The 21,678-nt window shown below is 41.2% G+C and overlaps 1 protein-coding gene and 1 pseudogene across 2 annotated transcripts in view; one reads left to right on the top strand and one right to left on the bottom strand.

The window, feature by feature from the left end:
* Positions 1–177, top strand: part of LOC132680126 (methylosome subunit pICln-like) — a 2,057-nt pseudogene extending 1,880 nt beyond the window's left edge.
* Positions 178–13,181: 13,004 nt separating this feature from the next.
* MRPL22 (mitochondrial ribosomal protein L22) overlaps positions 13,182–21,678 on the bottom strand; it is a 33,893-nt gene continuing 25,396 nt past the window's right edge. For both annotated transcript variants that reach the window (XM_060634803.2, XM_060634805.2), the window contains 2 exons: positions 19,466–19,535; positions 13,182–13,473 (listed from right to left, as the gene is read on the bottom strand). In XM_060634803.2, coding sequence (XP_060490786.1) covers positions 13,262–13,473; positions 19,466–19,535 — 282 coding nt within the window. In that variant the 3' untranslated portion in view covers positions 13,182–13,261. The remainder of the gene's footprint in view (positions 13,474–19,465; positions 19,536–21,678) is intronic.

Here is a 21,678-nt window from a genome sequence, read left to right as displayed (position 1 = left end):
TAAGGCCAAGTCACACTGGAGAGATAAGAAGGTATGTTTTTTCTCAGTCTGTGAGCAGCCAGTATAACACGGCTGGAGAGCAGACAGAAGATTCAGTGAGATTGTGAACAGGGGATAGAGAGAGGTACTACCCCAACCGCTGGTGCTCAGTTTGAGTATGCAGATGTTGACCACTGAGGATGATTTACTCTGCTGTGGGATTCTGCTTATAACTGTAGGAAAGGACTTGGTGCCTCTTCTACTATGGAGTGGGTGTTGATGAGAGTCTTTGTCTTTCCCCAACCAGCTCTTTTTAGAGACAAAGTATACAGAGACAAAAAGTTCTCATGAGCATTGGATACTATGGCCTTTATTAACAAAGGCGAATTAACTTGACCAAGAGGGTATTTGTAGTTTATCATCTACCCCCAAACTTTCTGTGCATAGGTACCCTCTGAGTAAGCCTACAATTCCTGCCTCCACTCTATGCATCGCCTGTCACCCAGCAGGCCTACGTGATGGGAATGTGCAGGCCCTTGAAGGTGAAGGTACACTGGATGGGAAGGAGGGAGGCTGAGTCTAAGATACACCCCTTTAGAACCTAAGGATCCCCATACCCCTTAAAAAGACAGAGATCTGAGAAATCCTGGCCTCTGCTCATTCTCCACAGGGTTGTGGGTCTTTTTACTAATTTGGGACCCAGATAAATTCATTCAGGCATCTTCATGGAGCCCTTTGGGAAACATCCCAGCCTCGTTTACTACCACTAACAAGTGCCTCTGACCATATCTCTCACCAGTTTGTTTTGTTATAACCTCTAGGTCCATCTCCATAACAACAAGTGAAATTGGGATGAAGTCCTCAAAGTACTTCAGATGATAATTATTTTGTCTTTGTAAGAGTTTAACAAGTAAATCTAGGTTTTCTATAAAAATACATACATACATAAATACATAAATAAATAAAAGAATGGCTTTTGTTACGTTCCAGAAACTACTCTTGGGGCTTCATATGTTTTATGTGACTAATAGTGTATTGTGAACATATCCTTATGTCATTCAAAATTATTCAAACATGTGCTTTAATGGCTACATACTATAGCACCACACTGTGCATTATCAGAGCCTTGGTGTCCAATGTACAAGCCACTGCCTGCATAAGCTGTGGGACTAGCATGTGGTGAGGTCTCCCTCGAGCAAGAGGAGCCTTTTCTCCTAGCTCATACAAAGGTGCCAATTGGGCTAGAAAATGCCCAGGTGCACAAAAATAGCATAACCTAGCCAGCTCCCCATCACTGGGATGTCTCAGGTCATTTCCATGTATCACTATTATAAATATCTTTGGGGTTTTTTTTTAATAAATAAATTTGTTTTTTTTTTATTTTTTTATGTTTGCTTATTTTTGAGAGAAAGAGAGAGAGAGAGAGAGAGCAGGGGAGGGGCAGAGAGAGAGGGAGACACAGTATCCAAAGCAGGCTCCAGGCTCCGAGCTGTCAGCACAGAGCCCAATGTGGGGCTCAACCTCGCAAACCACAAGATCATAACCTGAGCTGAAGTCAGACGCTTAATCGACTGAGCCACCCAGGCACTCCTGTGCATAATTTGTTAAATCAAAGAATACATAATTTTTGAGGCTCTTGTTAATGTTGCTGAACTGCTCTCCTACCACATACTTCAGAGTGCCCTTTTCTCTACAGCTTCTCCATACTAGATGTTTCCATCTTCTCTAATCCTGGACAATTGAATGTATGACAAGTGCACATTTTTAATGTCCAATGATTTGATTACTAGAGAGAATGAATATTTTTATTTTTAGGTTTTTTTTAGTTTTTATTTTTTATTTGAGAGAGAGAGAGAGCATGAGCAGGGGAGAGGCAGAGAAAGAGGGATGAGAAACTCATCTTCATCGTAGACCCCAATGTGGGACTTGATCCCACAACTCTGGGATCATGACCTGAGCCAAAATCAAGAGTCAGATGTTCAACCAACTGAGCCACCCAGGCACTCCAGAATGAATATTTTTAGATGTTTGTTAAAAATATGTATTTCTTCCCTTAAAAATGGCCAACCATATTCCTTGCCATTTTTCTATTGGGATATTAGTCTTATTGATTTAAGGGTTCTTTGTAGGTCAAGAATGTTAACCTGTTACCTGCCATGTGTTTTTTTATGTATTTATTTTTTCCATGTATTTTAAAAATACTTTCCCCAACTGTATATTGTCTTTTGATTTTGCTTTGATACTTTAAAATTTGTATGTCATTTTTAACATGAGAGTAGTCAAATCTATTGATCTTTTCCTTTATGGCTTCTGCCTTTACTTTGATGTTTAAAAGGCTTTTTCCATTCCAACTCAGAATTTACCATTTGTTCATTTTAATTAAACATCACATATCTGTAACCTAGGTCCTTTCAAACTGGCCTTGGTTTATAAGGTTCAGAGTCTGCTAACTTGTTCCAAAAAAATGTGGCTGCTTTGGCTAGCAGAGCATTGGACTGGGAGTGGGGAATTGGGAGAGGAAATGGGAGAAATTAATCTTCAATAGATTCTGCTTCTCTGTGCCTAAATCCTCTGTGTTGTAAAATGTAGAAAATTACATTTGGACCTCAATTTTACCCTTTTTTCCTATTACAAAATATGGCACATAAACAGAAGGCTGCACAGTGATAAGTAATCATGACAACTGTCCATATAACTGTCATCTGTGTTATTGAGATGGAGATAGAGAGATGGGGGAGGGGACGGAGGGGAAGGGGGAAGAGGACAGGGTTGGGGGAGGGAGAGAGAAGAGAGATTCCTGCTGAAGGTCCTTTCTCAAGGACACACTCCTCTTACCTCTTGGTAATCACTATCCTGACTGTTAAGGTCTTCACCTCCTTGTTGTGCTTTAGGCTTTGATCCCCTATGTATTCGTCACCTAAATTTCCTGCATGTTTCTAAGTTTTTAATAGTTTGATTTTTTTCATTCATATCTCTAATCCATTAAAATTTATCTTATTTTACGATGTGAGAAATTAAAAGTTATTTTTTCCTCAGATGGTTTAGCAATTATTTTGGCACTGCTTATAGCACGATACTTTCTTCCTGAACCATGCTTTTAAAAGTCAGGTTTTGGGCACCTGGGTGGCTCAGTCGGTTAAGCATCCGACTTTGGCTCAGGTCAAGATCTCACGGTTCGTGGGTTCGAGCCCCACATCAGGCTCTGTGCTGACAGCTCAGAGCCTGGATCCTGTTTCAGATTCTGTGTCTCCGTCTCTCTGACCCTCCCCTGTTCATGCTCTGTCTCTCTGTCTCAAAAATAAATAAAACGTTAAAAAAATTTTTTAAAAAGACTTGAGCTGAAATCAGAGATGGACACTTATCAACTGAACCATCCAGGCACCCCCAAACAATAAATACTGAAGGTTTAGTGGGCCACTTATGATTTTTGTTGCGTACTTTCTGACCCCTGGGTCATAGTTTGTGCTCTGCCCTGCCTGCAGCCCATTTAAAGCACTGTCCCTTTTTGCCACAGGCTATAATTCTTTTTTGGTGATCTGTTCATTTCCAACTGCTCCACCCGCCCCAAACCAAGACCCTAACATCTTTTCAGTGGACCACTTCATCTGGTCTGCTGTCCACACAGCAGCCATTGTTTTTGTTTTGTTTTGACACAAGCACTATGCTCAATGTGGGGCTTGAACTCATGACCCTGAGATTAAGAGTTATGCTCTACTGATGGAGCCAGTCAGATGTGCCAACACAGCAGTCATCTTTAAAAATGTCCAATCTTGGGGCGCCTGGGTGGCTCAGTCGGTTAAGCATCCGACTTCGGCTCAGGTCACGATCTCACGGTTCGTGGGTTCGAGCCCCGCATCAGGCTCTGTGCTGACAGCTCAGAGCCTGGATCCTGTTTCAGATTCTGTGTCTCCCTCTCTCTCTGCCCCTCCCTCACTTGTGCTCTGTCTCCCTCTGTCTCAAAAATAAATAAACATTTAAAAATAAATAAATAAAAATAAAAGTCAGGTTTCCTGAACTGTAATTTATCCTTTAAGGGTAAGGTTCTATGAATTTTCACAAACATACACAAGTGTGTAGTCACCACCATCATCCCACAGAGTTCATTTGTGCCCTTTTGTAGTGAGTCCCACACCCCGGCACCTGGCAACCACCGATCTGTTTGCTGTTCCCATAGTTGTGCCTTTTCCTGATCGTCAACCTAACACGAACATACAGTTTCTAGCCTTTTGAGTCCGCCTTCTTGCACATAGCACGATGCTTTTGAGATCCATCCATATTGTTGCTTGTATCAGTAATTCATCCTTTTTATTGACGAGTAGTATCCCATCGTATGGATGTATCAGGGTACACAGGTTCAGTCTTTCACCATTAAGGATGATGGTAGCTGTAGGGTTTTTGTAGATGTCCTTTATCCGATGAGGCAGTTCTACTTGGCTGAGAGTTTTTATCACAAATGGATATTCAATTTTATCAAATGCCTTTCATGAAGCTACTGAGCGATGCATCCCTGTCTGTCTGCCCTGGGAGTAATAGACTTCACCACCCTGGAGACTTGAAGCTTTAGTCTACGTTCAAGGGGAAATTGTCCAGTGGAATGGGCAGGGCCTTGTGCCCCACAGCACTTGAAGCCCTGTGAGCAAGTGCTGCCGTCCGTGACCCTGGTAGCTTAAGGCTTTTGATGCCTAAGAGAGAAGAACCCAGGAAGCACATGACATTTTGTGTCCCCCAACCACCTTTAATCAATTGCCTCTGCCCTGCCTGTACCTCCGAGGTGGGCTGGAGAGAGCCAGGCTCCTGCCCCCCGTATTTCTCGTGAGCACGTGGTGGAAGTCTGTGGGAAAGGTTACCGCTAAGTGTGACACTTCTCGGCGACCTCCACTATCCCCGATTTACACTCTTGGCACAGATGGATGATAGTGGTACATTCGATAGCTGGTTTCTTCTCACCCACGTGGAGAGTGGAGGTGCCTCAGGCTCCTGTGGTCCACCAGAGCCCAGAGGTGGCAAAGCCCATCTCAGCGGAGAGGAACTGCTTTCTCTTCTGAATCAGGCTACTCGGTGGCCTCACAACCTCACCTACCTCCTGGGATCAACAAAAGTAATGATTTTGTAGTTTCTCTGTCATTTCCTCATTATTAGGTTAGCTTAACAGCTTTCTATATCTTAAGCAGAAGCCTAAGAACACTTAAATCCCACCTTTACCTTATACCAAATGTATATACTTGACTCTGTTTAGGGGGCTATTTTTATTCTTACACAAGAATCATGCTACTTTGATAATAAATCTTTCTTTCTAACAATGTAAGTCAGCCTTCAATCTTCCAAAAATTCTTCAGCCCTTTATTAATCTTCCCAGGTGACCTTAGAATTATATTGTCTAGTTAAAAAAAAATACTTTTGACATTTTTATTAGAATTGAAATGGCAGAATTATTGAGATGCCATCCAAGAATGTGGTATGCCTTACCATTTATTTAAGACTTCACGTCTCCCAGTGAAGTTTTAGTTTTATTTATATGGGTCCGGCATACTTTTCTTATGTCAAGTTTATTTCTAGATATCTTATATTTAGCCTCTATCTTAATGCCTGTTTAAAATTGTATTTTCTAACTGATAATTGTTGATTTAAAAGATAAGCACTGATTTTTGTGTACTGATTTTGTAACCAACAGACTTGTTCAACACTTCTTACTCTTAATAATTTTTCAGTTGCTTTTCTTCAATGCCCAGGTAGGCAATTACACACAAGTAGTAATTTATCTCCTCCTTTCTGAAGCTTTTTCTCTTATTTCATTTTGTCTTACTATTTTCACTAAACTTTTGGGAAATATTAAATGACCATGGACAGTGGGCATACTTGACTCTGGTGAGGAACACCAGTTTCACCAGTAAGTATGATGATACCTGGGGTAAATACAATAAATCTGCTTATCCAATAGCCACTCCAATTCCATTCTATGTTGTACTTGATGAAGAAAAGAGCAGCCCTTGACATTCGGAAGCTGGCCAGGCATTCAACACTAACCTGTGTTGTTCTCCCATTGGACATAAACCATCTCACAGAATACCAGCTCAGACAAGGTCACTCTGAGACCATGACTAAATGAGATAAAGCAAGTCCATACTATAATTTTTCCTAAGCACAGACAAAAATAAGGTCCTGTGCCACCCACAAAATACCAAACATCTCCCTCTCCTGGCTAAAATAAGTAACTGTTAATTCTTTACCAATTATACCTTTTTTCCCCTCTAGTTTACCTATCTATAAAATCTATTGAGATTTTAAATCATAAAATTCTCCTCACCCCGACTTTCAGATGGCATCCTACCTAGAGTGAATCCTTGCTTCCTCAGGCCCTCCACAAATCACCCAACCAAAGGTCAAATCCTATAAAGGTTCTATCTAACACCCTCTTATGGAGGGTTCCCATCGTTCCTTATGATGTGTGCTCTCCCTTGCTGCAACAAGTAATGAACCCAAATCACTCAGTTATGTGTTCACAGCAGTCTCTGGCTAGAGAACATGGGCATGCTTTACAAGTTCAGAAAACTAAAAACTACAGTTCTAGACACTCTTATAGCTAAGGTTCAAGTCCTATGACATTTCTGCCAATAATTTATACCCATGAGAGATTCAGATAAGAAAGAAAACAATGTGAGGAGGTGGCCAAAGACTGACAGAGTACATATTCTAGAAAGCATAATACAGACATCTGGCCTTTATAGAGCAGCTACAATGGATCCTGGTATTGAGTCCATAGCATCATGGGTGGTCTTTCCACTAAACAGTCCTGTAGTGGTGGAGGGAGTTTTTTGTGGCTGTATCATCCAGGTTGCATGTAGCTTTAAAACTTAGTTCTTGGGCCACTTGGAAATCCTTTGAGCTAGCTAATAGTCTCTAATAATCCCCTTTGGCTCAAATCATTCTTAGAAGATGTCAGAATTAGACACCTGCTGCCTTATTGTGATGTCTTATACCACTGTTATAGCTGTTAGGATGCCAAAATGATTGTGAGGGCACCATTTCCAACTCTCAAGTATTACTCAAGTTGATCTTTTGGCCAACTCTAAACCAGAACCGTAAAGAAAGGGGGATTCTGGGAAATGTAGTTCCAGGTCAGGCAAGAGGGCAATGAAATGATCCAGCACATTTCTACATAGAATTCCTAATTTTCTTTGCATGCTTTATGCCTTTTTCTCATACCTATTTTTTTCATTGGTAATTCTTGACTGGGCTCACAGGATCTATTTCAGGATTTTTTTTTTCCCCCAAGAACCGAGAGTTAGGGGTGTTCTATTATCAAGTAGATTATGTTTAAACTTTCTTTTTAAAAAGAACAAATTTCTAGTTTTAGGGCAGTAGGATTTTTTAAAATGATATATATATATATATATATATATATATATATATATATGTATATTTGTTTTTAAGAGAGAGAGAGCATGCATGAGCAGAGGAGAAGGAGAGGGAGAGGGAGAGGGAGAGGGAGAGGGAGAGGGAGAGGGAGAGGGAGAGGGAGAGGGAGAGGGAGAGGGAGAGGGAGAGGGAGAGACAGCGAGAGGGAGAGAGGGAGAGAGGGAGAGAGGGAGAGAGGGAGAGAGGGAGAGAGAAAGAGAGGGAGAGAGGGAGAGAGGCAGAGGGAGAGAGAGAGAGAGAGAATCAATCTTAAGCAGGCTCCCCTCCCAGTCTAGAGTTGAACATGGGGCTCAATCCCACGAACCTGGGATCATGACCTGAGCTGAAATCAAAAGTCAGATGCTTAACCAACTAAACCACCCAGGCAGCCCAAAAGTGATCTATATAATTCCTATTTGGGGGAATCTACCGAGGTCTTCTTTGTGGTAAGCCTGGAATCAATTTTACAAATTCTTACAGACATTTGGAACAGACAGGTGTTTATCACAGCTGTTATTACATAACAAACCACCTCAAATCTCAGCGGCTTACACAATAAGAACTTACTACTTTTCATGAGTCTATAGGTCAGTTGTGGTGGTTTTTTATAGTCTCAACAGAGTTCATTCATGCTTCCATAATCAGTTTTTGGTTGGGTAGACAGCAGTGCCGATGTAAGGTGGGCTGTCTAATGGTTGGCTGGCTGTAAGCTGGGGGCCCACAGTTCTTCCACGTGCTCTCTCACCCTCCTGCACGTTAGCCTGGACTTGTTTACGTGGCAGAAGCAGAGGTGTAAGAAAGAAAGGGGAAGCACACAAGGCCTAGGCTGAAAACTGCGAACTGTCACTTCTGGCACATTCTACTGGCTAAAGAAGTCACAAAGCCAGCCCAAATTCAAGAGGTCAGAATAGATTCCACTTTTTCTTTCTTTTTTAAGTTTTTATTTATTTATTTTGAGAGAGAGAGAGAGAGAGAGAGAGGGAGAGCACACACACAGGTGCACGTGAGCAGGGTAGGGACAGAGAAAGAGGGGGGGAGGGGAGAGAGAGAGAATCCCAAGCAGGCTCCACACTGACAGAACCCCAAGAACCCCAACTCCTCTTCTTTATAAGAGGAACTGCAAAGTCACATTGCAAAGGGCATGGATATAGGGAAAGAACAAAGAACTGTGGCCAGATAGATACATGAACTTAAATCACTGAAATCAGAATTTCTTACCCTGGGGTCCACTACAGATACTTGGAATTTATAGATGACCTTCAGGAGGTCTAGAAATTTTCTCAAATTGACTGCAGAACATGTTCCTCCATATGTGTATTCAACAACCCTTTTAGTTTTATTTAATGCCTTTTCCTTAAATTCCACTTTGTTTGATATTAATATTGCCATCCCTTATTTTACAGAGTGGAATTTTTATGAGTCTCCTTGGGCCATAAGTGAATATAATGATTCATTCAAGTCCCTACTGAACAAACAAAAAAAATTTTACTTGAGTGAAAAAGTGTGATTTACCTACCAATATTTTTTTTCTTCCAACCAATGTATTTGCGATTCCATAATAGATATATCTGACGTTTTGGCTGGTTTGCCTTAAAAATAAAGAAAACTCTCATATAGAAATCTGACCCTAGACAGTTACATCAGAGACACAGGCTTAAGGAAAAGGGCCCAAACTGGTGTTAATGTCACCTATGCAACTTTCTCCTGCTTTAGAATCTGTCTGGAAGCTTACTTACTCCCAAAACATTTCCTGTTTTAAACCTACGTATGTAAGTGGGCCCATCTTAATCAACTGAAATCATTATTACAACCTCTGTATTAAAATGAAAAGAAGGGGTGGTGCCTGGGTAGCTGAGTCAGTTGAGTGTCCAGCTCTTGGTTTCGGCTCAGGTCATGATCTCACAGTTTGGGAGTTCGAGCCCCCATTGGGCTCCATGCTGACAGGGCGCAGCCTGCTTGGGATTCTCTCTCTTCCTCCCTCTCTGCCCCTCCCCCACTCATGCTCACACACTCTCTCAAAAGAAACAATCAATCAATGAAAGGAAAGGAAAGGAAAGGAAAGGAAAGGAAAGGAAAGGAAAGGAAAGGAAAGGAAAGGAAAAGACTCTACTATTTTTCATCACTTACAGAAAACGCACTCATTTTATTTTGCAATGTTTGCAGTACACTTCACCTGTCTTTCCCCTGGGGCTTAGCTGGAGCCTTATAAGGTTTGGTAAATTTGAGTCTGCTCCAATGACAGTATATTTTCCCTTTGCATCCCACAACCATCTTAACTTGCAGAAGCATGAAGTGGTCCTCATGTTCATAGTGTTAAAAACAGAACTCAAGTTGGCATTCTAACACAACTCTTTACTTTTCCAAAAAGCAGTAACTGTATTTCAGGACACCTGATGTCTGCCTGCATAACCTCATCCCTCCACTTCCCTAATATGCAGCACAGTAAACTCTTGCAATCACTGATTTACAGTCTGTCTTTCCTATCACAGCGTGAGCTCCACGGAGCAGGGCTGTTTCCTCTTCCACTGTTTGAACCCTCAGCACCAGGCTTGTAAGGATTGCCCAATAAATTGAGTTGAAAAAAACGAAAAGCTAATCACTTTTTAAAAATCTGAGTCTGGGCAGGGCGCCTGGGTGGCTCAGTTGGTTAAGCATCCGACTTCAGCTCAGGTCATGATCTCACAGTCCATGAGTTCGAGCCCCGTGTCAGGTTCTGTGCTGACAGCTCAGAGCCTGGAACCTGCTTCAGATTCTGTGTTTCCCTCTCTCTCTGCCCCTCCCCTGCTCACACTCTGTCTCTCTCTCTCTCAAAAATAAATAAAAATTAAAAAAAAAAAAAAAAAAAAAAAGTCTGAGCCTGGGTGGCTCAGTCAGTTGAGCAGCCAACTCTTGACCTTGTCTCAGGTCATGATCTCACAGTTCTTGGGTTGGAGCCCTGTGTCAGGCTCTGTGCAGACAGCGTGGTCATGATCTCACAGTTTGGGAGTTCGAGCCCCCATTGGGCTCCATGCTGACAGGGCGCAGCTTGGGATTCTCTCTCCCTCTCTCTGCCCCTCCCCCACTCGTTCTTGCATGTGTGTGCTCTCTCTCTCAAAATAAATAAGTAAACTTTAAAAAAATCTATCTTATGTTAAAAGTCAGGATAATGGTTACCTCTGGGAAAGAGAAGGGGGTTAGTAACTGGGCTTGGGTGTGAAGGGGACTTCGGAGTTGCTGTCAGGTTCTATCCACCTGGTTACTTGAGCATGTTCACTAGTTCACTTACTGAGCTATGTATTTACGCTTAGTGTGCTTTCTGAATATGCTACACTCCAGCAAAAAAAGTTTAAGTCTATCATGATTATCTGACAAAGAAGGAAATTACAAGCGTTCAGAGATCACCATTAAACAAAAATTAACAGGGGCACCTGGCTGACTTAGTTGGTAAAGTATGTGATTCTTGATCTCTGGGTCGGGAGTTCAAGCCCCACGTTGGGCATGGAGCCTACTTAAAAAATAATAATAACAACAAAAGTAATACTTAACAGACATTGTTTCCGAACATGCAAACTTAAACTGTAAGTAGGAACCAAAATGTTCATTTATGTTAGAAAATGCACTCTCAACCATAGAAACTAACCAGATGTACACTGCTTTTGTTGCAATGGGAAAGTTTCGTTGAGATGATGTATATAAAGTGCTTAAAACAGTGCTAGGGGCATAGTGCTACATGTTAGCTACAATTATACTTTTTAACACATCAGAAGAATTTCCAAATGAAGGCTTCACCTTAGCTCACAGCCAATTTTCTTCATTAGAATCCAAGGTCTGTTTTGCCCTTACCTCTTCTAAAATAGTTATGGAGTCCATTCACCACCTGGCTTGTTTTGGTCACACCTGAGGAATTCAGAATTCCCAGGCTAAGAATCATGGAACAGCTGCACTGAAAGAGAACAGAGAGACCCTCTAGTCCAGTGATTCTCCAGTATGCACATCACTGCGGCGTTTGTGAAAAGTTCAAGTGCCCATGCCACATTCTGATTCACTTAGTGTGAGAGTAGCACCAGGCATCTTTTAAAACAGTAATTCAAGTGAATCTGAAGGTGGTCTACAAGAAACACCGAACCTCTTGTTCTGTAGATAAACAAAATAGAAGCCAAGGAGAGAAGGGACCCGCCCAGGGCCTTCTTTTGGTTAATGGATGTGCCAGGACTGGAATGGAGGCAGCCTTTTACCACTCCAGTGTTATCTCCATGAAGCCATGCCACAGTAACTTAGGACCCAGAGTGAATCTGTCCTTAGCCTTCATGGCTTATTGCCCTGAGCCCTTGGCCTTTTCACCCATGCGTTAGGTTAACTGGAGAGGCGCAAAACCCATCTGTCTATTCATTAGGTACACAGAACCAGGTACTTTAGGAACCTTGTTTAAATCGTAGCTCCGCTATTTTTACATACCATGTGACCGAAAGAATTATTTGAGTTCTGTGTACTTCGGTTTCTTCCTTTATAAAATGACAAAACAGTATCTACGGTTTGCAGGATATTGTGAAGAGTTATATAAAATACTATCACAGAGCTTGGCAAATAATGAGATTCCAGTAAATAGTAGCTATTATTAATGCCATCTTAAAACGTGGCACTAAAACCACATTCTTCATACTAGAGGAGTATCCTCAAGTGTGGTTCCCTACAACAGAATTATCTAGAAGTCCCTGTTTTTTTTTTTTTAAATAAAGATTTCTGGGGGCACCTGGATGGCTCAGTTGGTTGAGCATGCAACTCTTGATTTCAGCTCAGGTCATGATCCCAGGGTTGTGGGATCAAGCCCCGCATCAGACTCCACGCCGAGCGTGAAGCCTGCTTAAGATTCTCTCCTTCCCTCTGTCCCTATCCCCCTCTCAAAAATAATTTAAATAAATAAATAGATAGATTTCTGAAACTTGTTCCTCCCAAGACCTGGTGAATCAGAGTCATGGGGGCAAGACCCAGAAGTGTGCATTAACAAGCAAGCACCCCAGGTTCTCCCTCTACATACCAAAGTTTGAGTAACACTGGTCTAGGGCTGTGGGAGTGCTTTCCTTGTCAGTGAAAACACACATCAGTGAGAGCCAAGTAGAGCTGAACACTTGCTCTACTTTAATACTAACACCTTTCTGTGAATAAGAGGTCAATGAGTGCCACCTACTGCCTTGTTTTGGAATGCAGTGCTGACATCGGTTCAATTCCTCTCTCCGTAATAGAATTCACTCTGAAAAATGAATCAATCCAGAACAAGATAGCCAAGTAACAGAAAGCATTGTTGGAAGGAGACATGAAAACAGTTTTTATTTAACTAGGAGAAAACTTTCCCGGTTAGAGGGTTTTGGAGTTCTAGATTAATGTATTTAATAAACTTCTGTAATCTCTAGTTACTACTGCTAAAGCAGTCAAGGAAAATAAAATTCCTCACCCGTTGGCCCACACCAACAGTGAAATAAAAAACAGAACTACACAATGTCCTAAAATGCATACAGCTATGCTCACCTCCACCACTTCCTTCCCTAGTCCCAAGAGAAAAGCAAGGGAAACAACCACAAGCTTTCTTCTTCTGTAACCTTCTACTCAAGTCCCTTATTGAAACTGCCCTCCTGCAGATGAAAGTTAACACTCCCTCCCAAAGGTACTCAAAAAAGCCTTCTGAATTATAGTCTGTTACTATGTTGAAAGCTGATTTCCCCTCACAGGTTGCAAATATACCCAGAGGACAAAAGAGGTGGGCAAAAGCCTTATGAATATTCATATAAAATGAGCAATTATACTTCATATTGCAATAATTCAATGACAAGACATAAAAAGCATTTGTCTTTAATTTGTCTCGTTTTAGGAAATAAATGGCAAAATATATACACTGTGGAATCTGAACCCCCCATCACAGAGTGTGAATAATGGTCCGGTTACGAAGCTCCTGAATATACTCCTTGGCATGGGTGACTGCCGTCTTCGGTGCCTCACGTGGAGGTGGAGGGCCTTCCACCAACTTCACAAAATAATGGCAATAAACCTTCTCCATGATCCCAAAGCGACCTCTGCCATGGTATCGGATGCGTTTCAGGTACTGGCCTCGCCCTGAGGTTGACTCAGCTAGACAGGGAAGACAAAGAGAGTTACAGGAAATGACTGCATCCCCAAGACTATAGCTCCATCAGGTGAGCAATCTGTCCTTTCTTCGACTGGATTCTTAGACTACCTGAGTTCCCTGGCTGGTGAGAGCAAATTTGTCTCAACACGAGCATCTCTTGAGTACTTATTAAGGAACAGGCTCTATTCTAGGTGTTGGAGAAAGAAGAGTGAACAAGACTAGCAAAGGTCCTATCTCCATGAAGTGTACAATCCAGAGGAGAAAGACAGAAAATAAACATGATCATTGCAGTCAGTGACAAGTACGAAGAATAAAACAGTGATGTGACAGAGAATGATGGGGTGCCGGGAGCGACCTCAGACTGGAGGGTGTGTCACGAGGCATCTTTGAGGAAGGGACATTTGATCCAAGACCAGAATGAGTCATCCATGCAAATATCTAGGGACATGGTATTCCAGGCTGAGGGAAAAGCAAGTGTAAAGACCAATGGTGCCCGGCTTGTTTTAGAAACAGAAAAAAGACCAGCCTGCTGAAGCATCCTAAACAAGGGAAAGAGTCTTACAAACAAGGGAAAGAGATCAGACATGAAGGCAAAATTACATAGAGCCCTGAAGGCCGAGCTAAGGAGTTTTTATTTTATTCTAATTGTGATGGGAAGTCACTGGAACCAAATGTTCCCAAATGCTGGTCCTCTGACTACATCAGACTAGCCTACGGAACATATTTTAAATGCAGATGCTGAGACCCCCATCTCTGGAGATTCTAATTTAGTATATTTGGGGTGGGCCTTGGAAATTACATTCTGAACAAATAAGACCAATCCCTTTCCCCCAGTAATTCTGATTTGGGGCCAGTTTTAGGAACTCCCACATCACGGCTGCTTCCCCATCTCCCGTCCCCAACTCTGCACGTTAAAGTCTGACCTTGTAAAATTTAAGAAAATTTTTCAAACACTAGTTAAGAAGAAATCTGTTACCTGTTTTCACACACAGTAAATCAGAGTGGTAGCCGCCTTCTACTATTTTCTGAATTTATTTAGTCCATTACTTCGTGAGTCAATTTAATAAGGCTTTTACAAAGCCAAAACCTATAGAATACATATCAAATTAATCCACTTCAATACTCACCATTCTTATATTCTTGCTGAGACATAACTTTATAAATACAAGGACTATGTTCAAGTATGCACCTGACAACCCTCTCACTAGAGTCCTCTCATGAAATGGGTTTCAGCAGAAACATCCTAGCTTTGCCAGAGAGAAAGCTAAGGATGAAAGTGATTAAGAAAACCTCTTCAGGTCTCAGTGAGATAAGGAAAGAGGTGCTATCCTTCTATCAACTTCATCCCTGGGCACTAAAGAAATGTGTTTAAGGATTTTCAAAGAGAAAGACAAATTACACAAATCATTTTATAATGAAGTAAGACTAGTTCCTCTGGATCCACCTGTCAGGAGGAAACCTACAAATAAGCATGATGACACTAGAAAAAGTTTAGAAATCTTCTAAAAGGCATTTTGCAAACATGATGGCTGCTTCTATCCACATTTGTGACGCGGCTCAACTTGAGCACCAATTTCCAAACACTCTGAGGAAAAGGAACACTACTCCACTGAATACTGTATTTTAACCAGCTAACTGTGCAGTACTACGTAACCTATCCAAACACAATGATCAGCCTTATCAGGGTCTATGTTAACTACCATTTTCCATCTCCACCAAACACATTAAGAGCAAACATCAGTATTTGCTAAATGTCAGTCACGATTTCATCCTAAAGCCATGAAATACCATCTACCTATCTTGTGGCACATAATGCCATCATTTTTTAGTTCAGAACAAAAACATTAATTCTTCTGAAACACCAGGATTCTTTAGTACACTACAATGTGTACATATGCAATACAGCCACTCTGAGGTCTGAATGAAATCAGGACTTAGAAGTATAGATTCCAAATTGGTTTCTGGTCTCCACTCCTCCAGTCTCTCATAATAATTCTGTATGTTAGGGGTTTCAACTGTGTTTGTATGGAACCATTTCAATTAAAATGAAACAATATATAGAAGCTCACTATCCTGTGGCTCTGTTCCAATTGAAACACAGGTGGAGAGAGATCCAAAACCGTGCCATTCATTCACTCACCAACTATTTCTGAGTTGCTATTAGGTGCCAGGCTCTATCCTGGACTGCAGGGTTTCAGCAGTGACCCAAACATCGAGGAGTCCTTCTGTCTGCCTTATGCCCCACCCGTGGAGGCCCCAAGGCACAATTTCAAAACCACTGCTTATAGTTAATAGTCTTAAAACACTGCCTTAATAACATAAATCTCCTACCCCCAAACTTCCTGTGGTTCCTTTTCAATACAGTGTTAACCAAATCCCAGAGCCTGCCATGGTCGGCCCTCTGGATCTAGGCCCGGTCTGCCCTTTCAGTTTCATCTACTCAAGATCAACCTGCTGCTTCCTTCAACTATTCTCACTGGACCACACAATTGCTGCTCATTCCACCCTAGGTGCCTTAGCTCATGTGGTTACTCCACCCTGAAAATCTTCTTTCTTCCTGGATGCTCTTTCAAATACCCAAATGGCTAGCTTCAAAAGCGAAATTTTTCCAGAAGATTACCATGATTCTTCTAATCAATACTGACCTCTTCTTTTCTACTCCTACTATTTACCTACATTACTCTTTTTGGTCCCAAACCATATGCTATCTTGTATAAGTGTTCATGTTTAATCTGTAAAAGTCACTGCCTCATACACGTCTTTTGAATTGCCCCAAAAGTTCACGTTCAACAAGGAATGGAAATGATTTTGAAATACAACTTCTGCTAATTACTATCACTTTTTCAATACAGATATCTGGCAAATCTGCTCAAATTCTAAAATAAGTTTCAAAATTTCCCAAGTACATACAGTACTAACAGTGTAAACGGTTTATTCTTGCTCAGAAGAACAATTTATATGTCCTTCCAAAGGACTACAAACAACAAAATTACATGTGCTAAGTGTTTTAAATTGCTTTAATATGATATACTACCACCTCTAACTGTGTGGGTAGTATGCACCTGGAAGGTACTCAAATACTTTCTGAATCAAAGAAAAAAAAAACATTAAAACATCTCAAAAATGGGAACAGCCTAAGGATAATGTCCAACAGGTATCAAGAATTTAAAATACTGTCAGTATTTCCTATTACTAATATTTAGGTAAATGTGAATCCTGACATTCTAAAATTGGAAACCACTCTTCTCCCGCCTTCATCGCTCTTTGCCCAGAAGACTGATTTACAAAGTCAGTCAATCACTTTCCCTAAAGAATCACGTTAGATGCCATGAATCACTAAGCACTGACATTTTATTAGTCCATGTCCACTTGTTAAGGCCTGTTCACAGTGCCATTAGTCATCATTATAAGTTTGAAAGGAAATGAATTTTCAAAATCTGTGGTCATGCAACACCAGGTATTAGCTTTAGAATGATGACAGGCATTTGAAGGAATTACCACATAATGAGAACATACGCTACCAAAAAGCACTTCCCTTATAATGCTAGACTTGCTCATGTCAAGGGACTGAGGGGCCACCGCTAAGCCAAAATCATAGCCAGCAAGCGACTAGTCTTTCATAACTCAAAAAGACATCTATCCACGGAATGAAATGTTTAGGCCTTTTTCAAGAAAACAACGAGAAAAATCAGCGTCCCATATTTTATAGGTAAGAATCACTAAGATGTTTATTAAACAAATAGCTCCCCAGGCCTCCTCCCCCTCTGAGGTTTCAGATCCAGTGGGTCTGTGGTGGGGCCTGGCAATCTATATTTTTTTAATAAGAACCTCAGATGATTCTTATCAGGGAAGTTTGGCAAATACAGGGATAAAATGTGTGACATGTCACGGTAAGATTCTTCATCTTCTCGAAGGTACTCATTCCTTTTTCCTTCAGAAAGGAGGTAGGCAGCAAAATACTTAGCAAATGGGTTTTTATAATCATAAGACAAATCTAAACTTATCAGTCCCATTCAAGAAGAGATTTTTACCCAAAAGTGGGTGAAAAAAGGGTACAGGTTGGATAGAGTTTTTTCAGCGGAAATGTGCAGAAGGAGACCAACGAATTAAAGGCCCATTCACGTAGGATTGGTTAAGTTTATTTTTGCTTAATGGCAACATTGAACTTTGCTCCTTCATTTGGGAAGACAGGATTAAGCTCCTCACCCTTTCTCACTTTACGAAAATCACTGAAAAGGATTTAAAGACAAATTCTATTTCATTTGTATCTGAATTCCATTACGTTTTGTCTGCCAGCTAAGAAGGCCATATTCCTATGAAACTGAATAAAATTAATTAAATTAGATTTGATATTCAGTCACAGAGCAGGAAAGGTCACCAAGAGGCTTTAAGCAAATGGTCTCGCTCTTCATCCATTTCATCTCTTCCAATGATTCTGGACCCTCCCAGCATTATTTATTCATGCTGCTCCCAGAAGAAAACGCTTATGATTAACTACTACGGCCCTGCATTTTCTGAGCTGCCCTTTTGATTTCCCTCTGCATCTGTGCATGTATCAGAATATAATCAGTTATACAAGATTCAGCTTTAAAATAAGATATTTCAATTTGAAATCATAACTCATTTGCATTTCAGGAGTAGGTGTGGTCGCCAGCACCAATTCCAGGTGAGCTGAGGTAGGATTTTAACGTAACCAGCATAAATATCTCCAGTAGGGCAGTGGTCATGTGGCTAAGTAGAATTTACATGATCTGTTTTTATTCTAATTGTTGAAAAATCCTAATGGACAACTAATTTCTCCCATAATGATTCAGTCTTTTTCTATTTAGAGAGTAGCAGTTCCCCATATCTTGAATTTAAAATACCTTTAGTCCTTCCTATATGTAGGTTTGGCAGATTGAGAAAATTTTGCTTCGACATCAACATCTCTGTTTGATTACAAAACTGCTGAGGTTAGGAGTAAGTACTGCCGAAGAGAGAGGAAAACATTAGCCCCAACCACCGTTCCACTGTGTAGTGTTGGGAGGGGGCGAGGGAGCTTTGTAGTAGCATTGGTCTCTTTCTCCAAAGAGAACTGTGTGAAGGTATGAAACAAACAAACAAAAAAATCCCTTACATTGGACAGTGCATCATGCTTCCCAAAGCATTTTCACTTAATTTAATTTGATATGCAACAAGCATACAAAACCTGAGACAATGCTTCAGAATGTAAAAACAAAGGGAAACAAAGACAGCTGGATCATCTGAGCCTTCCAAAGCCCCTTGGCTTTTACAATTCAACAGATTTTCCATCCTGGTAACTAGAAGGTTAAATTACTGGACACCTTTATGGATTAGGCACCTGGTTTGGCAAATTATAAATAAATATATTTGTAAGGCCACCTGTGATTCTTTATTTACCTCCTCCAGGTTGACAAAGAATTCATTTTTAAAATTCAGTTCTGGGGCACCTGGGTGGTTCAGTCGGTTAAGCATCTGACTTCGGCTCAGGTCATGATCTCACAGTTCATGAGTTCGAGCCCTGCGTCGGGCTCTGTACTGACAGCTCAGAGCCTGGAGCCTGTTTCAGATTCTACGTCTCCCTCTCTCTGCCCCTCCCCCACTCATGCTCTGTCTCTCAGTCTCTCAAAAATAAATAAATGTTAAAAAAAAATTAAAATCTCAGTCTTGTTCTTTCTTAGTTTTATTATGATTCAAGGACCACTCCATGTACCATCCTGATACCCACTATTTAATAAATTATTGGCAGTGGTTTCATGATCTCAGTCATACTGCACAACAGGTAACAATAAAGCAGTAAGGTTATTACCATTTATAACCATTTATAACAGACAAACTTTAGCATGCTGAAGGCAGAAGAATAAGCTATTACCAGCAATTTTCACTGGTAAACGCGGTCCTAAGTAGTTAGATATCAAAGATTGTTATTAGATAATGAACTTGGCATCACTATTGGAAAACATTTTCCAATGCTAAAAATATTAAAGATCTTACCTATATATAAATTGGATCTGAATTCCACATTGTGGTCTCTCACTGCCATATCTTGTGCTTCTAAGAGAATCTTAAACAAAGAAAAGACACGCATTCATATGGCTGACCCTGAACTAAAATGGAATTAAGTTTCTCATTTCTTGTTGTTATCTCTATAATATGACTGCTAATCACATGCCTCTGTTTTATAGTCTATTTTAAAAAGAGAACATTAAATGATAACAGTACTAAGGAAAAGGGATACATTGAGCTTTCCTTCCTCAGACAAGAATTGCAAATTCAAGCAACACAGTCCATCCTGCTAAATTTAAAGTAGAATGTATGAGATGCAAAGGAGGAAATGGCAGCATTGGTAACAGTATCCTTGGTAATGAACACTATTATGTCTTTGAGTCAAGAGACTTGTCAAAAAGTTCAAGAAGCTTAAGAGCTAAATCTTATTGAAAATTCTCAAACTTTGGATCCAAAATAACCATTAAACAACATCAGACAAGTAGAGAAAATCATACTTGAAAATTTTAAGAATTATTAAATTTATATTCTGTAGATTTTTGAATTAAGTTAACCTCCTCCAGAACCCATTTTTAAAAATAGGACAATTGTCAAAAATAGCAGAAACCAATCTTTTACTCACTTAGAGAATATAATAAAAAGCTGAGTACACAAAAGATACTTAGTAATTGCATTCTGAACTGAATTAAATATAGGCATTACAATGGAACCTTTTAAAAGTCTGAATCCATCAATCTCAACTACTGAACTACTAAACTAAAAAGATCTGGCTCTAAGTGAGATTTAACTGAAATATAGAAAATAATGCTGATATCCCCAGATGTCCTCATCGCAGCTTTTTGAAATAAGAACACCATGTATCCACATCGAAGAAGGTAGAAAGTAGAGTGTTGTGGTTTGAGGGAGAAACGGATAGTAGGTGCTGCAGAAGGAGGGAGCTCTGGTCGCAGAGAAGGGCAAGAGAGAGAGGAGCACACGGGAGAACACACTAGAATGCTTCCCCATAGCCAATAGTTTGGAAAACGAGAGGTGCTAAATTTTGTGAGTTCTTGAAACCAGTGGGACTTAAAGTCTGGACTTTTAAAGGCCAGCAGCCTTGGCTAGAAAAGAACCCCAGAGGGCACCACATTGCTCCTGGAAAGAAGGCAGGCAAACAACCCGGTGACCCACATCATGGAAACAGCTATCTAAAGAGAGCCTGGAGCACACAGTAGGGAGACTATTGCTCTTCTCAGAGCATGTCCCTGAGAGGCAGCATTCACAGAGATGCCTCGCTGGGAACAAGGCAGCTAGCTGGCACCATTTCCCTCCCAGTCCCCCAGCATAAACACAGAGCCACCTGATGGAAGCAGCTCAGTGCCAACAATGGCTGCCTAACTTACTGCCAAACCCCAATCCCCTGTGCTTTTGTGGGACTGTCCTTCTCAGCCACACTTGCCTTGGTCCCAGCGTGAAAGGCTCCTCCCCCATGAGACCAGCACAAACCCCTGCCCACATCACGTCTCCTGAGAGAGTTCTGCAAGTCCTCAGTTCTGGTGGAGTTGGTATCAGGTCTCAGGTCTCATTTCACAAGCACAGGGACAAAACACTGCCCATAACAAGCAAGGAGGGCCTCTGCAGACGACTGGCCTGAAGGATAGAGCAGCCAAAACACAGTGGAGCACATGGAGCACACACCAGAGACACTCACTGAAGCACCAGGCCCTGGACACTACTTGACCTCTTCTTCACAAGGCCATTACTTTCAGGAGTAGGAGACAGACTGACTACTTTGTGTTTTTGTTGCTGTTGTTTTAGAGAGAGAGCACAAGAGTGGATGTGTGGGGGAGAGGGACAAAGGGAGAAAATCTTTTTTTTTTTTTTTTTTTAATGTTTATTTATTTTTGAGAGAGGGAGAGGGTGAGCAGGGTAAGGGCAGAGAGAAAGAGGAGAGAGAGAATCCCAAGCAGGCTCCACACTGTCAGCACACAGCCCGATGCAGGGCTCAAACTCACAAACAGTGAGATCATGACTTGAGCCCAAATCAAGAGTTGGATATTTAATCGACTGAGCCACCCAGGTGTCCCAGGGAGAGAATCTTAAGCAGGCTCGGTACAGAGCCTGATGCAGGGTTCAATCCCACAACCCTGGGATTTGACCTGAGCCGAAATCAAGAGTCAGACGCTCAACCAACTGAGCCACCCAGATACCCCATAACTGGC

This window comes from Panthera onca, chromosome A1 (genome assembly GCF_046562875.1).
Source record: "Panthera onca isolate mPanOnc1 chromosome A1, mPanOnc1 haplotype 2, whole genome shotgun sequence".
Taxonomy (NCBI): domain Eukaryota; kingdom Metazoa; phylum Chordata; class Mammalia; order Carnivora; family Felidae; genus Panthera; species Panthera onca.
Note: the sequence above shows the minus strand (reverse complement) of the source record. Positions and strands in the feature narration are given on the sequence as shown.